At 33.6% G+C, this 17,774-nt stretch overlaps 1 protein-coding gene across 3 annotated transcripts; it reads right to left on the bottom strand.

The window, feature by feature from the left end:
* Positions 1–3,066: 3,066 nt before the first annotated feature.
* Positions 3,067–11,673, bottom strand: LOC117916915 (ubiquitin receptor RAD23c-like). Of its 3 annotated transcripts, none has more exons than XM_034833166.1 (12): positions 11,514–11,673; positions 9,744–9,905; positions 7,350–7,416; positions 6,403–6,490; positions 6,217–6,276; positions 5,896–6,076; positions 4,735–4,878; positions 4,591–4,659; positions 4,380–4,427; positions 4,190–4,299; positions 4,033–4,111; positions 3,067–3,622 (listed from the first exon to the last, which is right to left on the bottom strand). In XM_034833166.1, the coding sequence occupies exons 1-12, from the start codon at positions 11,577–11,579 to the stop codon at positions 3,506–3,508; spliced, it is 1,191 nt and encodes a 396-aa protein (XP_034689057.1). In that variant the 5' UTR covers positions 11,580–11,673; the 3' UTR covers positions 3,067–3,505. The 3 variants fall into 3 exon arrangements, with proteins under 3 accessions (XP_034689057.1, XP_034689048.1, XP_034689040.1); XM_034833157.1 differs by having other exon boundaries at positions 5,896–6,073; positions 6,403–6,482; positions 7,336–7,416; positions 11,514–11,672; XM_034833149.1 differs by having other exon boundaries at positions 6,403–6,482; positions 7,336–7,416; positions 11,514–11,672.
* Between the last annotated feature and the right edge of the window lie 6,101 nt (positions 11,674–17,774).

Consider the following 17,774-nt stretch of genomic DNA (forward strand, 5'->3'; position numbering starts at 1 on the left):
AGAGAGCACTTGGCCTTCAATCATCTGGGCTATGGGATTCTTCCAAGTTCCAAGTTGCAACTCACGCGGCATTGAATACCCCTTTGAATACCCACATGCTGGGGAAAAGAACTTACATCATTCCATCAAATAACAATACTACATTTCAGTGTGACAAGAGTTCCCCCGCTGTAAAATGTCTGCAAACAGACAGCTAGCGTGATGAAATTGAAGTTTGTCAGATATTCACTTGTGGGTCGTTGATAAGGATAAAAGATTATATTTGATAGAGTCATTCAGTGCTCGCAATGATGGTATGTACAGTCATTTGCTTGGCCTGATTCTGGCGATTAAATCAAAGATACCATCAAGTGGTTGTTTTCTATTCCGTGTTACTTCAGCTGAATCATTCACAACACCTTACTTGAAACCATATATATGAGCTCCTCCGTATGAACCTGATTATTAAAGCTACCAGTGGGTCAGCTGATCAATAACGGAGGGAGTTTTTTTTTTTTTTTTTCCTTCCTTCCTCCAATGCATTTGAATTTTTGACTATCTATTATGTCGATCAAAATCCAAAATCTTAAGGGGAAACAACTAAGGGGGGATCGAATTTGAAAAGGTAGGTAGAGTAGGTAATGAATGACACATTAAATAAATTGTACAAAACAGGTTTGGACCTGCCAAATGTTGGTAATAACTTGATGCTAAATTGCTAATTGATGTACCATTATAAGAAAAATCAACGTTACTTTCAGTTTATGTTAAAGGAAAGAGGATTAAAACAATTGAAAATGACAGCCAATAAAATTGCATAAGAATAGAAGAGGGAAGTGCAATGCGCACCCCGTGAACCTGAATGCCGATGCTACTGACGCCAGAGATGACGCAGTTTTTAAGGGTATAAGGAAACCTGTTCGTCAGCTTTCTACTCTTTATGGTTATCCATGTTTCCCAATTTGGGGTAGGCGGTGGATGGCCATTCCACGTCCCCTCCTTTTTTTCTTTTTTCCTTTTTTCCCGGATTTCTTATTACAAGTTTATGGTAATTTAAAAATATCATTTTAAATTAATAATTTCAAATCTATCATAATGATCAAATAAAAAAGAGAAAAATATTTTTTTTGTTATATATATAAAAAAAATCACCTTTTAAAAAAAGTGAGAAATCACCTTTTAAAAATATAATTTTGTAAAAATTAAATAAATAAATCAAATCAAATCAAAAAAATGAAAAATCGTCTTAATTATAATTATTAAAATATTTATCAACAATAATATTTTTAAAATATAAATTATGTTGAACATTCCATATTTAAAATTTTTATATTAAATTAGATATTGAATTAAAAATATTTTTTTCTTAACCTTCAAATTTTTCTCTAATTAATTCAATTGATTATAATTAGTAAAATTAATTTAATTTGATATTTTTTATTTATAAGATAAATAATATTTATCTTTTTTTTTTGTTTTTTTCATTTTGGAATTAAAAAGAAAAAACTATTATCAATTTTATGTTAAAATGTTTATAAAAAACAAATTTATTATTAATTTATTAAATAATCATATGATTTTTGAAGTGAAAATTGATTTCCCACTTTTTTTTTTCTTTTCTTTTCTTTTCTATTTGGAGAAAATTTCTCACTTTTTTTAGATTCTCACTTTTTGGTTTTGGGTTTTTCTTCTTTTTAAGAAAATCTCTTCAAGAGAGGATTTCTCACTTTTTACATTTTTTTTTTTAAATTCTCACCTTTTTTTAGATTCTTACTTTTTGATTTTGGTTTTTAAATCGATTTCCCACCTTTTTCTGATTTTTTTTTTTTAATAAATCTTCAAAAGAAGATTTTTCACTTTTTACAATTATTTTATATTTTCAAAGACGATTTTTTACTTTTTTTTAAGATATATTTTTCCTATTATTTTATTTAGGAAACGTCCTTTCAAAAAGGGATTTTAGCTAGAAGATTTTTTTGATTTTTTTTTTTTAAAAGAAAATAAATCATCATTTTGAAAAGGTAATTTTAAAAGTATATGTATTTTTCTTTTTTATACCTATCCAAAACTACGAAAAATTTAAAATTATTTTTTTAAACTACCGTAATCTAAGTCAAAGATCCCCTTTTTTTTTTTTTCCAATCCACTTTCCATTCTCATATTTATATGTGTAATCCATTTTTTTTCTGTTTATTTATTTATTTTTCTATTTTTTTACTTTTTGTTTCCGTTTCTCTACCTATAGCGAGGGGTGAATCGAGTCCACTTTCTGGTCAGCCAAAGAGACCCCTGACGTATGCTTTCTGCTGGTGTTGGGATGGAGAATGCAAGTGGAGTGGGGTGGGGCGGTAAGGTGGGGCCCAAGAGAAACGCAGTGGGATTGTGATGTGATGATGAGCATGAGCCCAAGGACTATGACCATCTCTTCAATTATTGAGGTTTAATGACTCTAGGCTTAGTACCTGCTACTTACTATGGAGGGGGTGGAGGGCCCCAAAGTTATTTTCATTCTGAGTGAGGGCGCACGCCTTTGAAAAAACTGCAGTTGGGAATTTGTCTTTCTACACGTCATGTCCTCGATAATTCCATGGAGTGTCAATTAGATGATTGACGATGAAAACAACCGTTGTGAATTCGTGGAACAGCTTGAATGGGGGTAGGCGTCGCACTACTACAGTAGGATCACTGCAGGTGCCAAAAATGCACGATCTTTCCAGATTTGTGATCTTGAGGCGTGGAGGTTGGATGAGCATTTATGTTAAATGGAAATCTGGACGGTCGCTCCCACAGAGCTAGTCATTTCATGACGCCAAATTTGGTAGATTGAAAGATGACTGAGCTTTATATTAGAGGTATTTTCCCCCTTTTGCTTGTAAAAAGAATTCTAATTGTAATAGAAGGAGAATAGATGCACGGTACCAATATCCTTTGATTTTGATTTTTCATGCTGTACCGGTTCCATACTCCTAAACCCACGTATTTTTCCCACATCAATCATGAAATTCAATTTCCATCCCAACGAGCACTGTAAAATTTCAAATCAGATTCATCTTCCAATTACCAACTGATTCTCAGCATACCTTAATATTAACATCGAAATAGCCCCTTCAAACGTCCATTTCTCTTCATGATTAGATGATAATTTCAATACATCTTATATGTGAACAAAGTCACAGACCACCAAAGGTATGTCCCTGCAAATCGACGAAGGTGTAGAAGAGTATACACAAATTAAAATAGTTTAAGAAAACTACGTATAGAATATTGTAATAGATCCTAAAGGGGTGAAACTGAGCACAGGTCATGAAGCAGGAAGAAAGTATGAACTTGCTGCGCCTTCCCTACTCCAGACAGTCCACATTTTTAAACTCCAAACTGAGGATCGGTGATGAAATTGAGAAGAGAAAATAACAAAGAGAAGCAAAGAAAATATTTGATAAGGAAAAAGAGCTTTCTTTTCAGGTGGTGGTTCTAGGGGGATGGAGGATTTCTTCTGGTTAACTAAAAGGGGACCATCTTTAATCTCTCAATCCTCGAACTCATGCATGTGGTCTAAAAGATAGTTGGCAGCCAGCTCCTCATTCTTATTGCAGGCAAAAAACACCTCCAACACCAGGGCACGGTCAAAACCCATTGCTTCAAGCTGGAAAATAAATAAAATTATTAAAACCCAAACAAAAATGTTAAAAAATATACTGTGGAATAAAATTTTCAATTGTATCAAAAAACAAAAATAAGAATAGTAACAAATTTATGATTGCAATGATCCAATAAAATCTTCACCATAAGACCAGTGTAACAACTGTTAAAACAACCTAAATCTATCACATGTCTGATCCAAGCTCATACTTCATATGATAGAAGAAAAACTCAATACATCACCACAGGGTATGAGACTATCATCCACACAACTGAGATGTAACTAGTTGTCAGGATAACCGAATTCTGATGTCAATTATTAGATAGGAAACTAGCAGATTCACCTCAAAGAGCTACACAACAAAATGACTATTATACCTATTCGAAGTGAAATTGAAGGAAGAGACAACTTACACGAGCTATGGCTTCCCGTTCCTCCGGCGTCACTGTCACTGCCTGTGGCATTGCTGCAGCAAGCTGCCCCAGTATGTTCCTGAAAAAATTTGTTAAGAATTAGCATGATAGACAACCATTATTTCAAGTATTCAACCAATAAGAACCCATAACTCACCCCTCTCCCCCTTCTACAGGTTCATTGATAAGGCGAAGGAAATCAGCCTGATGTTCTTGAATAAGCCTCATTAGCTGAGGATTTTGTTTTCCAAGCTCTTGAAGCATAGGCTGTAAACATAAGAATGTTAGAGGCCCCTTATAAAAAAGAGAATAACCTTACAAAAAAAAAAAAAATTAAAAAAAGCAACCTGCAAGATTTGTGGATTAGCTTGCACCATAGCTCGCAAAGCTTGGAACTGAAAAAAAAAATAACACGAGTCTCATAAGATGCATGTCCATGCAAGGTGAGTATGAGAAAGAGAGGCTTTTCTTTTCAGTCAACAAGCATATGTTATACATATGTGTGTGTGTGTGTGTGTGTGAGAGAGAGAGAGAGAGGAGGGGGAAGAGAGAGTGTACTTGTTGGCTGTTGCGAAGAAAATCCAAGGTCCCTGCACCAGCAGGATTTGAACCCACATTGGGAATGCCCTGTTTCCAAAAAATTTGAGTAAACTCAAAAGAATCTCAGATGAAGTTAAATAACAATGACTATAGGTTAACTACCTGGGGGAAAAGATCTAATGGATTTGCATTGGGCCCACTTGAAGGAGCAGGTACTGGTTGCTGAGATTGGGCTGGAGGATTTGCAGCTTGCCCACTGGGAGGGGCACGAGCCACAGGTGGAACTTCAGCTTGCTCAGGGATACCCTTTAATATAATGGAAATTTATGTTGTAAATGATACCAACAGAAAAATTGGTAGCCACCCCCAATTTATCTTTGTAGGAGGTAAAAGAAGTTACATGCACCACAGTAAACAATTAGTTGTCCTCACCTCTCTGTATGTGTGAATGTTTGCCACACATAGTGACTGTATTTCATTTTGTAAGAACAATTAACCTATAAATGAGTTCATTATTTTGCACTTATTCATGGGGAATGAAGAACAAAAATATGGACAACACCCAAATGACAATCAGCAAAACTACAAAAGATATTCATTTATTTCTCACTAGTTCCACAAAATAAGAAATTCAATATAATCCATTTCAGCATATTATTCCAAAAATTTATAACCTTTCATGCAATGGGAGTAAAAAACAAGAAATTAAAGAAAAAAATAAGCAAAACATTTGTAACCCATTAGAACAATCTTCAAATTCATAACCAACTAATCATCCATCAATAATCAGTTAATACTGTGTAAGTAGTTACACAAGAACATGAAACTTGCAGAATGTATCAGTGAAAATCACACAATTATATGTCAACCCTCTTAACAAAAGCTTGGCCAGTCAACCCAGAACTGGAGTCTCTTAACCACCATACCAAGATAAGATGATGCCAACTATTTGACAGTGCAAAGAACCTCAAACAGATACCTATTCGACACTGCAAACCCTCATTTTTTCAGTGCACAAGATACCTATTCCAAGATAGGCCTAAGAAGCTCAACCATAAACAATACCAATGGATTGAAACTCAATGCCAGCCCTTAATTGTGATTGGAAAATAACTTATCCCTCCTTTTATTGGACTAGAATATTCTTATCCCAACCTTCAATTATCTTAATGTAATCAATGTCCTGTATCTTTGTTTACCTTTTCCTAGGAATTTCTTTATACAAATTTCTCTCCACCCTCTCCACCTAGTTTACAATTAAAACCATTGTATGCCTTATATCTGATTTATATCAACTGTGAAGATTGGAGCAAACACACTTACAGAATATAGATATTCAACTGCACGCTCTGGGTTATTATATGCAGCACGAAGAGCACGGACTACAGTGTCCCTGTCCCAAGTCCCTCCCCCCATATCAAGAATTTGTTGGATAGCTTCCTCAAAATTGTTTCCTGCAACTAGATTTGAAGCTGCTTGGCCATAGGCATCAGCCTCAGATCTGCTTCAACAACATTACTGAACATTTAGGATATAAAGCCAGTGTGGGCACCCCAAAGTCGGAAAATAGCAGACAATCCAATAGTGACAGGCATGCTCTCCAAACATGCAGCTTGCATGTCAGGTGGAAAAAGAAATACTCACACAACAGTGACTGTAGATGCTGGAGTTGCAGCTGGAGCAGGGGCAGGTACGGTTGCAGGCCTATAAAATGGAGGAAATTGCAAACAGAACATAGATTACTCATTATGCAAAAATGAAATATCACACAATAAAAACCATAAATGAATACATATGCTAAAAAAAAAAGCAATGGACAGCCAAACTCACGGTGGCAAGGCTACTACAGGAGCTTGAGGTGCTGTTAATGTTGAAGTTGTAGTTGGAGGAGGGGCACTTGCAGATGGGGCCTTAACTACAGGGGAGACAGGTTTTTCAAATGCATCAATAAGATATCTTGAAAATACACACAACCCCCAAGCAAAAATCAAAGATGTGTATATTGGATCACTGAGGTTTGAAACAGAGAACACCCATGGTGTAGGCCAGTAAACAATTAAAAAAAAAAAAAAAAATCATGATTCTTCAATTAACTATGCTATGAGCGTAAGAAACAAAAAAAATTTGACAATTAACATCTAGCTAGAGATTAGGCTTCGAATTGATCAATCAAAATTTGCAATAAAAATGAATGAAGTTTGTTTCATCCAAATTAATTGACAGTCTTCGATGCATGGAATCAATTTTGCCACTAAAGCATTACAGCTCATTATTGCTCAGATTCTTCAAATGGCTAGCTAGTAATTTTTATTTTGGTCTTTCTTTTGTTTTCGGTGGCTGTTGGCTTCCATAATGCAGATACCTAGTTCAGCACCCTTTTGAGTTCTTAATGGAATTTTACTCAAATAAACAAATTAAAAAAACACAGGAACTTGTAGAAAGAAAAATGGTCTAAGTTGGATTAAATATGTTCTAACAGTTTATTTAAAAAGCCCATCTGTTTTGGTGCATGTAATATATTTTCATTTCTTATAACAAAATTTTCTTGAAAAATATTCATGCCTAGTTGAAAGTGGATATTGCAAGCTTGAAACATTAAACAGCAAAGCATGATAAATTTAGTTCTAAGTACAGAACTAGAGACTGTTCAGTAAAAATTTGCTTTATTATCTTCATTTTCATACAAATAGTAACAACAATATGGAAAAACAAACAACAACAACAACAATGGCAGATATTACATAAATATAACTTAGTTCTTACCTTAACTATAGGTGTAGGTGCAGGTGCAGGTGCAGGTGCAGGTGCAGTTGATGCGGTTGAACCTTCAGATGAGCTCTTATTCTGAAAATAGTTTAAGCATAAAAAATAAATAATTAGTACCAAAAGAACAGTTACAAGGATGATTCATCCTGGGTGACATGGGAACATGGTTGGAACATTTTGGAAAAACTGCAATTGAAGCTGAGTAGCAACCAGATGAGAATGGCTACAACAAACTAGAACTATAAAAACACAAACTAATAAAAGTGAATGGAGCCTAGACCTTTTGTCAATACCTTAACACATCATTCTATACTGATATATTATTATCTACTATAATCCAAGAGCAAGATTTAAAGGCAATCATACAAGCTGATTTTTTCATTTAACAGAAATAAATCTTTCCCCGTTGATTACTTACACTGAATAGGATACAGAGTATCTACCATAAAGTTACAAGGTGATATACTTCTAATTTGGTGCCAATAAGATGTGGAGATGATTTATCACCCAGTCATTCAAGCCTAGCTACTACAACTTGGAATCCTATAGATCAATCATAGTGTCATTTCTTTTTTGATAGGCAAAAGAGAAAACATATATTAGAAGCACCTAAAAGGAGGCGTAGCAAAGTACACACAAAGTATACAAACCGCCCACTAGCAAAAGTTGTAGTGTGATTAAAAAATTTCAGAAGCAAATGGGATTATTTTCCCCCCTTAACACACCAAACAAATTCAATGTAATGCTGTTTAGACAACAAACAACTTTCCTCTTTACAATTTTGCATTGACAAACATATTCCAACTAGACTACAATTAACCACAAAAGAGCATGGAACCAATTGTTCAGGCATTTATTGACCATCCACATTTTTAAAAAAAAAAATCTCAACTCCCTTAGGCCCAAAGCCATATCTGGGAACAATCTTATGGAGAAAAATAAAATTAAAGAGAACTAGGATGAGTTGTTACATTAAAAAATTCTTCGGGCTTGATTAGTTAGATTTACCATCTATCATCCTAAGGAAATCAAGGTTACAGTTTTCTCGTTCAATCTACCTCCCAAGGCTTAACTGACATTTGCAACAATAATGATATCTGAGGAAATGAGCAGGAGATTGAATTTTGTATTGAAGAGTTCTCTCTCAGTGCACAGCCCATAAGTTTTAGTAGTCATTTTTTCAACAGTCCAATTAAATAGAGCTAACCTTTTAGTGTCATGGTATATAATGTGATTTGGTTGCTTTACCTCACCTCCTGTCCTTTTGTATGACCATGTCCTATATAAGTCGTCACAATAAACCATTCCCATTGAATAAGCACTCACTGTTCCTCCAAAAACACAAAATAACTATCAAGTTATGCAAAGATCAAAGATCAAACCATGTGCCCAACCTGTTTGAAATTTGATTTAGAAAATTGATAAATTCTACTGCTCATGGACTTGGTTCAAATCACATACCTTAACAGGCTAACACAAACACTACTAACAAAACTGAATCCAAATTTTTTTTTTTTTCCTTCCATCACAGGGAGGGAAAAAACAATGATGAATAGAGACAAGCAGAGAGAGGAGAACATAATGCTCAAATAACAGACAGGGATACAACAGAATGGTTCTTGTTCCTCTGGCTAATGCACTGGTTCCAAAGATTCCATTAAGATGTAAGCAAGAAAGCTGTCCATAAAGGTATTCAAAATGTACAAAAACGGCAGTATTCAAAGCAGTATACCACTTAAGTATTGGACATTTGAACATTGATGCCTTAGACATCATTGACTTTTAGTTCAGGGAGACTATTCATGTGCTCTCATTCAGTAGTAGCAAAGGGAATATGAAGTTGGAGATGAAAGACATACTATAGAATTACAGAAGGGGTAAAGTTCTCAAGGTGGAGGATGGAGTCAAAAGCTGTCTTTATCATTCCCCTTTTTGGTCAGGCTTCTTGAGAAGGACTAGCTTCTCATTGTTTAGAACAATTTAAGGAAAAAAAAAAAAAAACAGACAGACCACCAAGTCACAAGGTGCAGTTCATTAGCAATATGTGTACATCTATAACTATTATAGCTTAACATGGGAATAATGTGGCACTGTAAGAATACACCAGATAACTAAAAAACCATCACCCAAAAAATATATTACCAATTATATGAATTAGCATGGATAAAAGCATAAAAAAATTACTCATGATATATAGAAGAATTTTCTGGAAACGGCTTATTGTCTCTATCAAGAATCAAGTTCAACAAAACACCCTATCTAAAAGCATGCGTGTCCCTCAAGTCCTCCTGATGCTCATAATAAATGATATAGAAGTGCTTACAAAATAAATAAAGAAAACTTAAAGAAATATGGTGGAAAAAAAGGGTTCTTAAGAAGATACAAGCAACACACCCAATGTATACCTTTGATAACATGACAACTACAAAACTATTTTCAGCAACTTTGTTTTCATCCAATGTTGTGCCATCCTTAAGAACCTTTCCTTGATGGATAAGCATCTGTTGTGAAGCAGGATAAACATCTGATCCTTGAACTGCCTCTATATTTGCCTTCACATCAGCAACCTGAATAAAACAATCACTAATTTCAATAAATAAAAGATGTGCAAAACCCAGGTACACCATGAAATAAACTACAGTTACATATTTGTGAATGTGAATGGCAAAAAATTGTTGGATGCATGAAATGACCTTGAGAATAACATGCATGTTTATGCTAACCAGAAAGGGAACAGAAAAGGATTAATGTCGCTGCTTGCTCCATGAGATTTCAATACATATGTAACAGTATGATTGGTATCAACACATATACTTCAGCAACAGTATTCGACAAGTTTGACAAAAAATGCAAATGCATTTTGTTAAAAGAGGATAACCACTAAATTAACTTAAATACACAGTTTTAATCACAGAGAATGGGAGAGAGATCATTTGTCACTGTCATGCCTCAAGCAAGAAACGAGTATCATATGCTATAAATTTTGAATTTAATAATATGGAAAGAGAAACTTAACCGATTTAGCAACACCAAACACATGAGCAACAAAATCTGGCAGATGCGTTAGGAGTATAACTATAGGGCACGATGGAATAATCAGGCATTCAAGATGAAAGTGGAAGAAGTATGCAAACCGGGTGTTATCCACTGTTAGTTAGATTATCACATTAATACTCCATTTATGGGTCCAAATTAGAAGACAGACAAGTTATTATTCTAGAAAGCTGAACATTTCCTAGAGAAATCACAAAATCACATTACTTAACCTTAGTATAAAACAATTATCATATAAGATGCATAGATATAATGGAAACTATACAAATCATTCCATGAAAATTAATGTATAGCAGTTAATATTTATCCAATCATGATAATATGTTGTAAGTGTAAGGAAAACACCCCGATATTGATGTTTAAAAGTTGTAGCTACGTGCATTGTCAATGTAATTGGACATAGCTGTCGACAAACAGTTATTTAAAAAGCACACTACCCAGAAACCTGTAAAGCATTGTCACGTGTATCATGTAATCCAACAAATCTGCTGTGCGCAGCAATTATATGATATTAAACTTATTACTCATGTTATCTGAGGCAATCCAGTGCAGCTGTCGGAACACCACAAGTGGATATAATACAGAGTAATGTGGTATTTCAAACTTCATCAGCGGGAATTTGGGAATACCCATCAAACTGAGGAGTTCAACTCATGTACTCCTGCTACTAAATCAAACACCAACACAAATGAATCTCCAATTCACATAATTCACCTTGAAAGCAAAATTTTTAATACCAAGGACTTGCTCTATCCAAACTAGTCCGCAATGAGAGACATTAACTAATCGCAATTTCGACAATTCATTCAAACTACAGGCAAATCACTTCATCACAATACAAAATGCGAAAAGTGAACCTTCAAAACCCCAATCATAGCATCCAATTACGTTGAATTCACAAAACAAAACATTGCAATTCAATTCAAGTACCGTCATCGCAACCATAAAAAAAAAAAATCACAAAGAGTAATTGTAAATCAAAGGACAGTTAAACAATCTGAAACGTAATTAAACTACACAAAATATGAATAAGCCCTAATCAAAAATAAAAAATTGGGGAATGAAAATCGCAAAAACCCTAGCAGAGAGAAAAATAAAGAAGGGCGATGAGAAAAACAGACTTTATCTTCAGGTTTCACTTGGATTTCGAAGTGAGTTCCCTTCAAAGTCTTGACGAAAATCTTCATCTTTCCACGATCTCCGTCCGTGCAATCTCGATTTATTGGGCAGCAAACCTCAGCGCAGAAGAAAGCAATCTAAGTGAGAAAACATAAAAGAAGTTCCGAATTCGGGTCTTTTTATATATGGGCACCCGAGTACCCTCCTTCCGAAGGAAAGATCGGTGAGATCTGTTCCACGCGCTTTACGTGGAGATTATAGGAAACGCGCCAAGTGTTTTACCAATGGGTGCGGTTGCTGAGGGAGGCGCGTGTTTCACGGGACACGGAAGAGAGGATGAGAGTGTGGATTTGGACTGGCAGAAAAAGGGGAAAATAAGAGGGGCTAGATTTTTGTATCTGACAAGGACTCCGGGCTGTGTTTATCCAGGCAGGGTCCCCATTGGAGCTTTTATAATTTGGTTGATTAGGGTGCAATTTCAATGGACCTTCACTCATAAACAAGAGTGATCAAGATAAGATAAAGTTGAAATTTTAAAAGATTAATCCTTTTACATAGTGTGGGAAGAAGTTTAATTAAAATGAACTTAACATCTCAAAAATTAATCTCCGAAAGTAAATGGGTAGTTCACACCAGTGAAATGAAAATATATTTTCTCAAATTTAATATAAACATGCATATAAGCGGTGTTTGGTAATACTTAATATTTACTACTTAACGATTTAAATTAAATTATATTTAAGTTGTTAGCTTGAAATTTATTTATTAATTATTACTTTAAATACTAAGGTCATGAAGTAACAAAAGATTGGGAAGGTAATTAAAATAAATAATAATATAAAGGTAGAATGAATATGTAAATTTAAGAATAGGTTTTTTTATCATTACTAAAAATTGCTTTTTATTTTAAATCATACGATTAAATTATTTTGTCAAACATACTTAATTTCTTTAATGGTTTAAATTAAGTTATTAAATTACTTTAAGTTATTAAATCGATTTACCAAACGATACTCACAAATGAAATATTACTCTTTCTTTGATTTAAGAATAAATTATACATTTACTTTTCAAAATGACGGGATTATTGTTAAATATTGAAGTCATTTTAAAAGGTAAAAGTAGAATTTATATACCCCGCCTCTTGAAAATTTTGATGGAAAATGCGAATAGAATAAAACATAGATGAAAAGCAGAAAGAAATAAAAAATAAAGAAAAATATAAAATAAATTTAAATTTGATAAATTATTTTTATATGTTCTTTAAACTAATTTTACTTATTTCTCTCTATTATAACAAAAATAAATAATTTTAAAATATATAAATTTTAAATTAATTTTAATTATATTTGCTTTTATTTTATATTTTTTTATAGTAAAATCAAATATGAAAAAATTATTTTTCTTAACTTTTTTTTTTCTACTATTTTTCGAAACTAAACATAGTATAAAGGATTTTATTAATGATATTTATATGAATAGCTTTTGCTATCATGCATGAATTGATTGACTAGGCTTATTTTTTAAGCACTACTCTGGACAACCAACGGCTAAATAAATGAATTTAGTAATCAGCCTTTGAAGCTGGTCAATATCCCCCCATGGCTCACCATCAACATCGAACTTAGAACTTTCAATGTCCAATCCACTTCATAACAAATTTTACAGTTTTCTTTAGAAAATTCAAAACTCTTGTCTGCATTTAGACATAATCCCCTATTAGAATGGGTTATCCCAATCTTTCAAAATTATTTTTAAGATATCCAAAAATTTAATAAAGTAATTATTGAGAAGCTAATTAAGTCACTTTTTTTTTTATTATTATTGTATATAATAATAACATGGCGAATATAAACCAAAATTACAATATATAATAATAAAAAAAAATAGCAAAATAATTTGATAATATAAGTAAGAGGAAGATGGGGTTTTGCTTTCTCAAAGCTTTTCAACAATGGATTCTTTTTTTATGGCGGATCCAAACAAATTCAACCATGTTACCCATGTGAACTTAGTTACACTCCTTAAAAAAAGGTATCATATCTACACCTTACAATTAACCAAATTAAGTAATTAATTAAGACGATGTTTATTTTTTGATTGAATAAAAAAAGTTAAAATATTTAGTTTTTTTTATTCAGCTAAAAGTAACTTGTTGACGTCATCCAACATAACTAAAGTGAACTTGTTATCAATATGTTCAGTTTAGTTATATTGGATGATATTAATAGATCACTTTTAACTTAATAGAAAAAACTAAATATTTTGATTTTTTTTATTCAACCAAAAAACAAACACTACCTAAGTCAAGTAACAAATTAATCGGTTTTCATCTACTTAGAAATCTTTCAACCAACCTCCATTTAGCTAAGTTGATAAAACTTGATATTCCAAAAATTACAAAATGTTGAGGTAGGTTTCTAATAAATTTAGAAAGAAAGTTTTTTAGCCATAATTTTATACACTAATATTAGAAGTTTTTTAAGAAATAAAAATGAATGGTTGCATACATTTAAAATGCAACATTCGGGTTAACTAAGCTAAGTTGCTTTAAGTCAAAAACTAGTTTGTATTATTTAATTTGTAGAATAAATCACATTGTGGACCCCGTATTTCGGCTCATGCGTTTCCCACTCGATGACAAGCTCAATTTTAATTTGAAAATGATTTTATTTATTAAAATAATGACTTGGAGTCGCCACTTATTTTTGTTTTATTTTTGAAAAGGTAAACAAAATAAGAAAGAAAACCCTAAGTGCGACTCCTTATTTTGGAAAAGGTGATCTACAAAAAACCGGATCGGGCTCGGGGGTCAGGTTACTTATCGGGAAGGTACGGTGAAGACCATAGCACCCCTCTAAGTCCCTAAAGTCATGTCTCTACTAATAAAATGAAGCTGACGGGCAATTGATGAGTAAGTCGATGAATATCCTGAATGATCATGCACACATAAGAATCGAGACATGCATAGACAATGATTAGAGGGAAAATGGGTACATACCTGGGCAACGGGCCACCATGTGCTATCCATAGAGAGGGTTAGTACACCATATAGAGCACAAAACATATCATATGCATCACTAAACAGGGATTAAAATTGTTCGAAGGAAAACTGGATTTTTGAAATTCATTTGAGAATCATAATCTTATAAATTATTTGAAAATTGGATTCTTAGGAATTAAATGTAAGAATGAGAACTTTTAGAAATTAAATTTGAAAAAAAATTGGGATTTTGAAGAGTTATTTGAAAGTTCGGGATTTTAAAGAAAAATTAAGTTACGAAAATCGGGATTATGGGAGTTAAATTTTGAAAGGAATCAGAATCGTAAGTTATTTGAGACGTGGAAATTATGAAAGTCGATGTATAAAAATTGGAGATCTTAGAAATCATTCGAAGGCAGACTTTATAGAAATAATGAATAAAATGATAATGATAATGATAATAATAAGTAGCAGGATAAATAGAGGAATTGGAGCATGGGAAACTGAAAATTAAGTTCGGAGATAAGATAATTGGAATTTCAAATAGCTAAATTTAGGAACCGGAATTTGGAAGAATTAAACTTTAATGATTGAAACTCTTAAGAGAAATGAATGGGTAAGTATGGGATAATGTTACTATTTAATCAAAACGATATTTGGACGGATGAATAGCGAATGGTGAGATTTGTGAGATTAAAAATTAAATTGAAAAATCGGATTTTGACGAAAGTGAAATTTGAATGGATGAAAGTAAATAGTGGGATTTCGAAAATTAATTTTGAAAGTCGGGCTTTTGAATAATTGAACTCTAATTATTGGAATTTTTAGAAGAAAGAAACAAGTAAACGTGAAATTTATAATAATGATAACAAAGATGATATTTAAATGAATAAAAGTGAATGATGGAATTTTTTTTAGTCTAAAGGTTAAATTTGGAAATCCGGTTTTGAAGAGTTGAATTTTAATGATTGAAATAAATAAATGAACAAATATGGAATAACGATACTTATTAATAAAAATAATGTTCAAACGAATAAAATAGTGGAATTTTTATAATTGAAGATTTGAATTAGGGCGTTAGATTTTTAAAGGATTAGACTTTGAATAAATAGGTAGGTACGAGATTATAATACTAATTAACGAGAATAATATTTAGGTGAATAAAGATGAATAGTAGAATTTTTGGGATTGAAGTTTTAATTCAAAAGTTGGATTTTTGAAGAATTGGATCCTATATAAATAAATAGATGTGGAACAAGAATCCTAATTAGCAAGAATAAAATTTAGACAAATAATGGAATTTCTGGGATTGAAAGTTGAATTAAGACAGGAGATTTTTGAGGGATTAGACTTTGAATAACTAAATAAACATGAGATAATAATTCGATTTATGAAAATATGATTTAAACAAGTATTTGAAGAATTAAATTAAAAATGTGGGATTTTCTTAATGGATTATACTTCGAACGACTAATAATACGGGATGATGATTCGATTTATGAGATTAAGATTTAAACAAGTACTTGAAGAATTAAATTAAAGTGTGAGATTTTTGAAGGATTGGCATAGATAGATAGGAGAATATAGGATAATAATTCTAGTTGATAAATATGAGATTTAAAAGAGTATTCGAAGAATTAGATTAAAACATGTGACCTTTTTTATAGATTGGACTTTGAATAAAATAATAAATATGGGATAATGATTTGATTTATGAAAATATGACTTAAACAAATATTTTGAAGTATTAAATTAAACTTAGGATTTTTTTCTTTTAAAGGATTGGCAATGGAGCCCATCATCCACACGAACTGGGTCTAGCCTCCAACTCAAGCCCAAGTCCAATGTCTTCATTGGGCAAACCTGATACAATAATCCATCACTAACTTGGGTCTGGGCTGCAACTCAAATCTGAGCCCAAAGTCTTCATGGGCAAGCCCAATACAAACACCCCTTCCCCCTCCAAACTTGGGCCTAGTGCCCCAACTCAAATCCAAGCCCAAGGTCCTCATGGGCAGGCCTCAAGCAGCTATTCTCTTCTCCGTTTGTCTCTCCACCCGCGCGTCAACCTCGAAGGGAGCCTTCCACCACCGGCGGCACAATGAAGAGGGGAGTCGTGGCGGAGTCCAGAAGACGTTGCTGCCATGGTGGCTGGTGCAGGGGCGCGCGTAGCCGGAGCGGGTGGTGGCGGCCTGGCGACGTGATGAGGAGAAGCTCCAATGCCGCCATTGATCCAGCTGACCGAGCAAGCCTGAGGAGATGGGTATGAAAGGTGGCGTCCATGCATGACTATGCATGGCCATGCGAGGGTGAGAGGAATGGGTGCAACGGACGCGGATGGAAACTAGGATAGCAGAGGTAGCGGGTATGGTATGGGTTCAATGCAGCCATGTCCAGCTATGCTGGGATGGAGAGACATTGGAAGTCCTTAATGCCATGATCAAACATCAAACCCAGGTGAGGATCCAACCTCTTGCAAGGGAAAAAAAATCAACAAAGTTGCAGGAAGCAAAAACAGAGCAAGCATTTTTAGGGTCTTGGATACCCACAGCAAATCACAAAATAAGATTAACAGAGGACCTTACCTGAATATTCCACTGCGTCACCTTCCTCTCTCTCGTCTGAATCTCCCCTGTGCCCTCTCTCATTTTTCTTCAAGCTTCACCCCCTCAGATAGCTCTCTCCGGGTCCGTCCAAAAAAAAAAATCATTCCTCCCGCTTCCTGCAAAACTCCCGCCTTTCTTCTCCTTGCCACCCACTCTCTGCCCCCTATCTCAATCTGGCCGCCTCATTCAGCTGAAATCCCGAGTAGTCAGAAAAGAAAACATAAAAATAAAAAAACATCCTCCGGGGGGGTCTACACACATGCTTAAACATGTTTTGATCAAAGCATCGTGACTCGTTTGTCAATTGTTTACGATAATTGTTTTTGTTTGTTAAGCAACCAAAAACCATTTTATGTTTTTTGTTTTTAAAAACAAGAAATATGAGATCTGATTATAACTATTTTTTAAGTAATTTTATATTACCTAGAACACAAAATATAAAAAATACATTTGACAACCAACTGTTGTGTTTATGTTTTATGATCATAAGAATAAAAAATAAAGTATTTTTGTTGGGATTGAGCCATATGGGCCCAACATGGATAACTCTTTTATACATTTAAAGGGAAGACTAGAGGCCGAGAGCCATGGCCCCCTCAATCCACTAATTGTTTATTTGTCCCTTTTATATAACATAGGGGGCCTCCCTAGCTCAGATGGTACTAGGAGTTGGT

This window comes from Vitis riparia, chromosome 1 (assembly GCF_004353265.1).
Source record: "Vitis riparia cultivar Riparia Gloire de Montpellier isolate 1030 chromosome 1, EGFV_Vit.rip_1.0, whole genome shotgun sequence".
Lineage (NCBI taxonomy): Eukaryota > Viridiplantae > Streptophyta > Magnoliopsida > Vitales > Vitaceae > Vitis > Vitis riparia.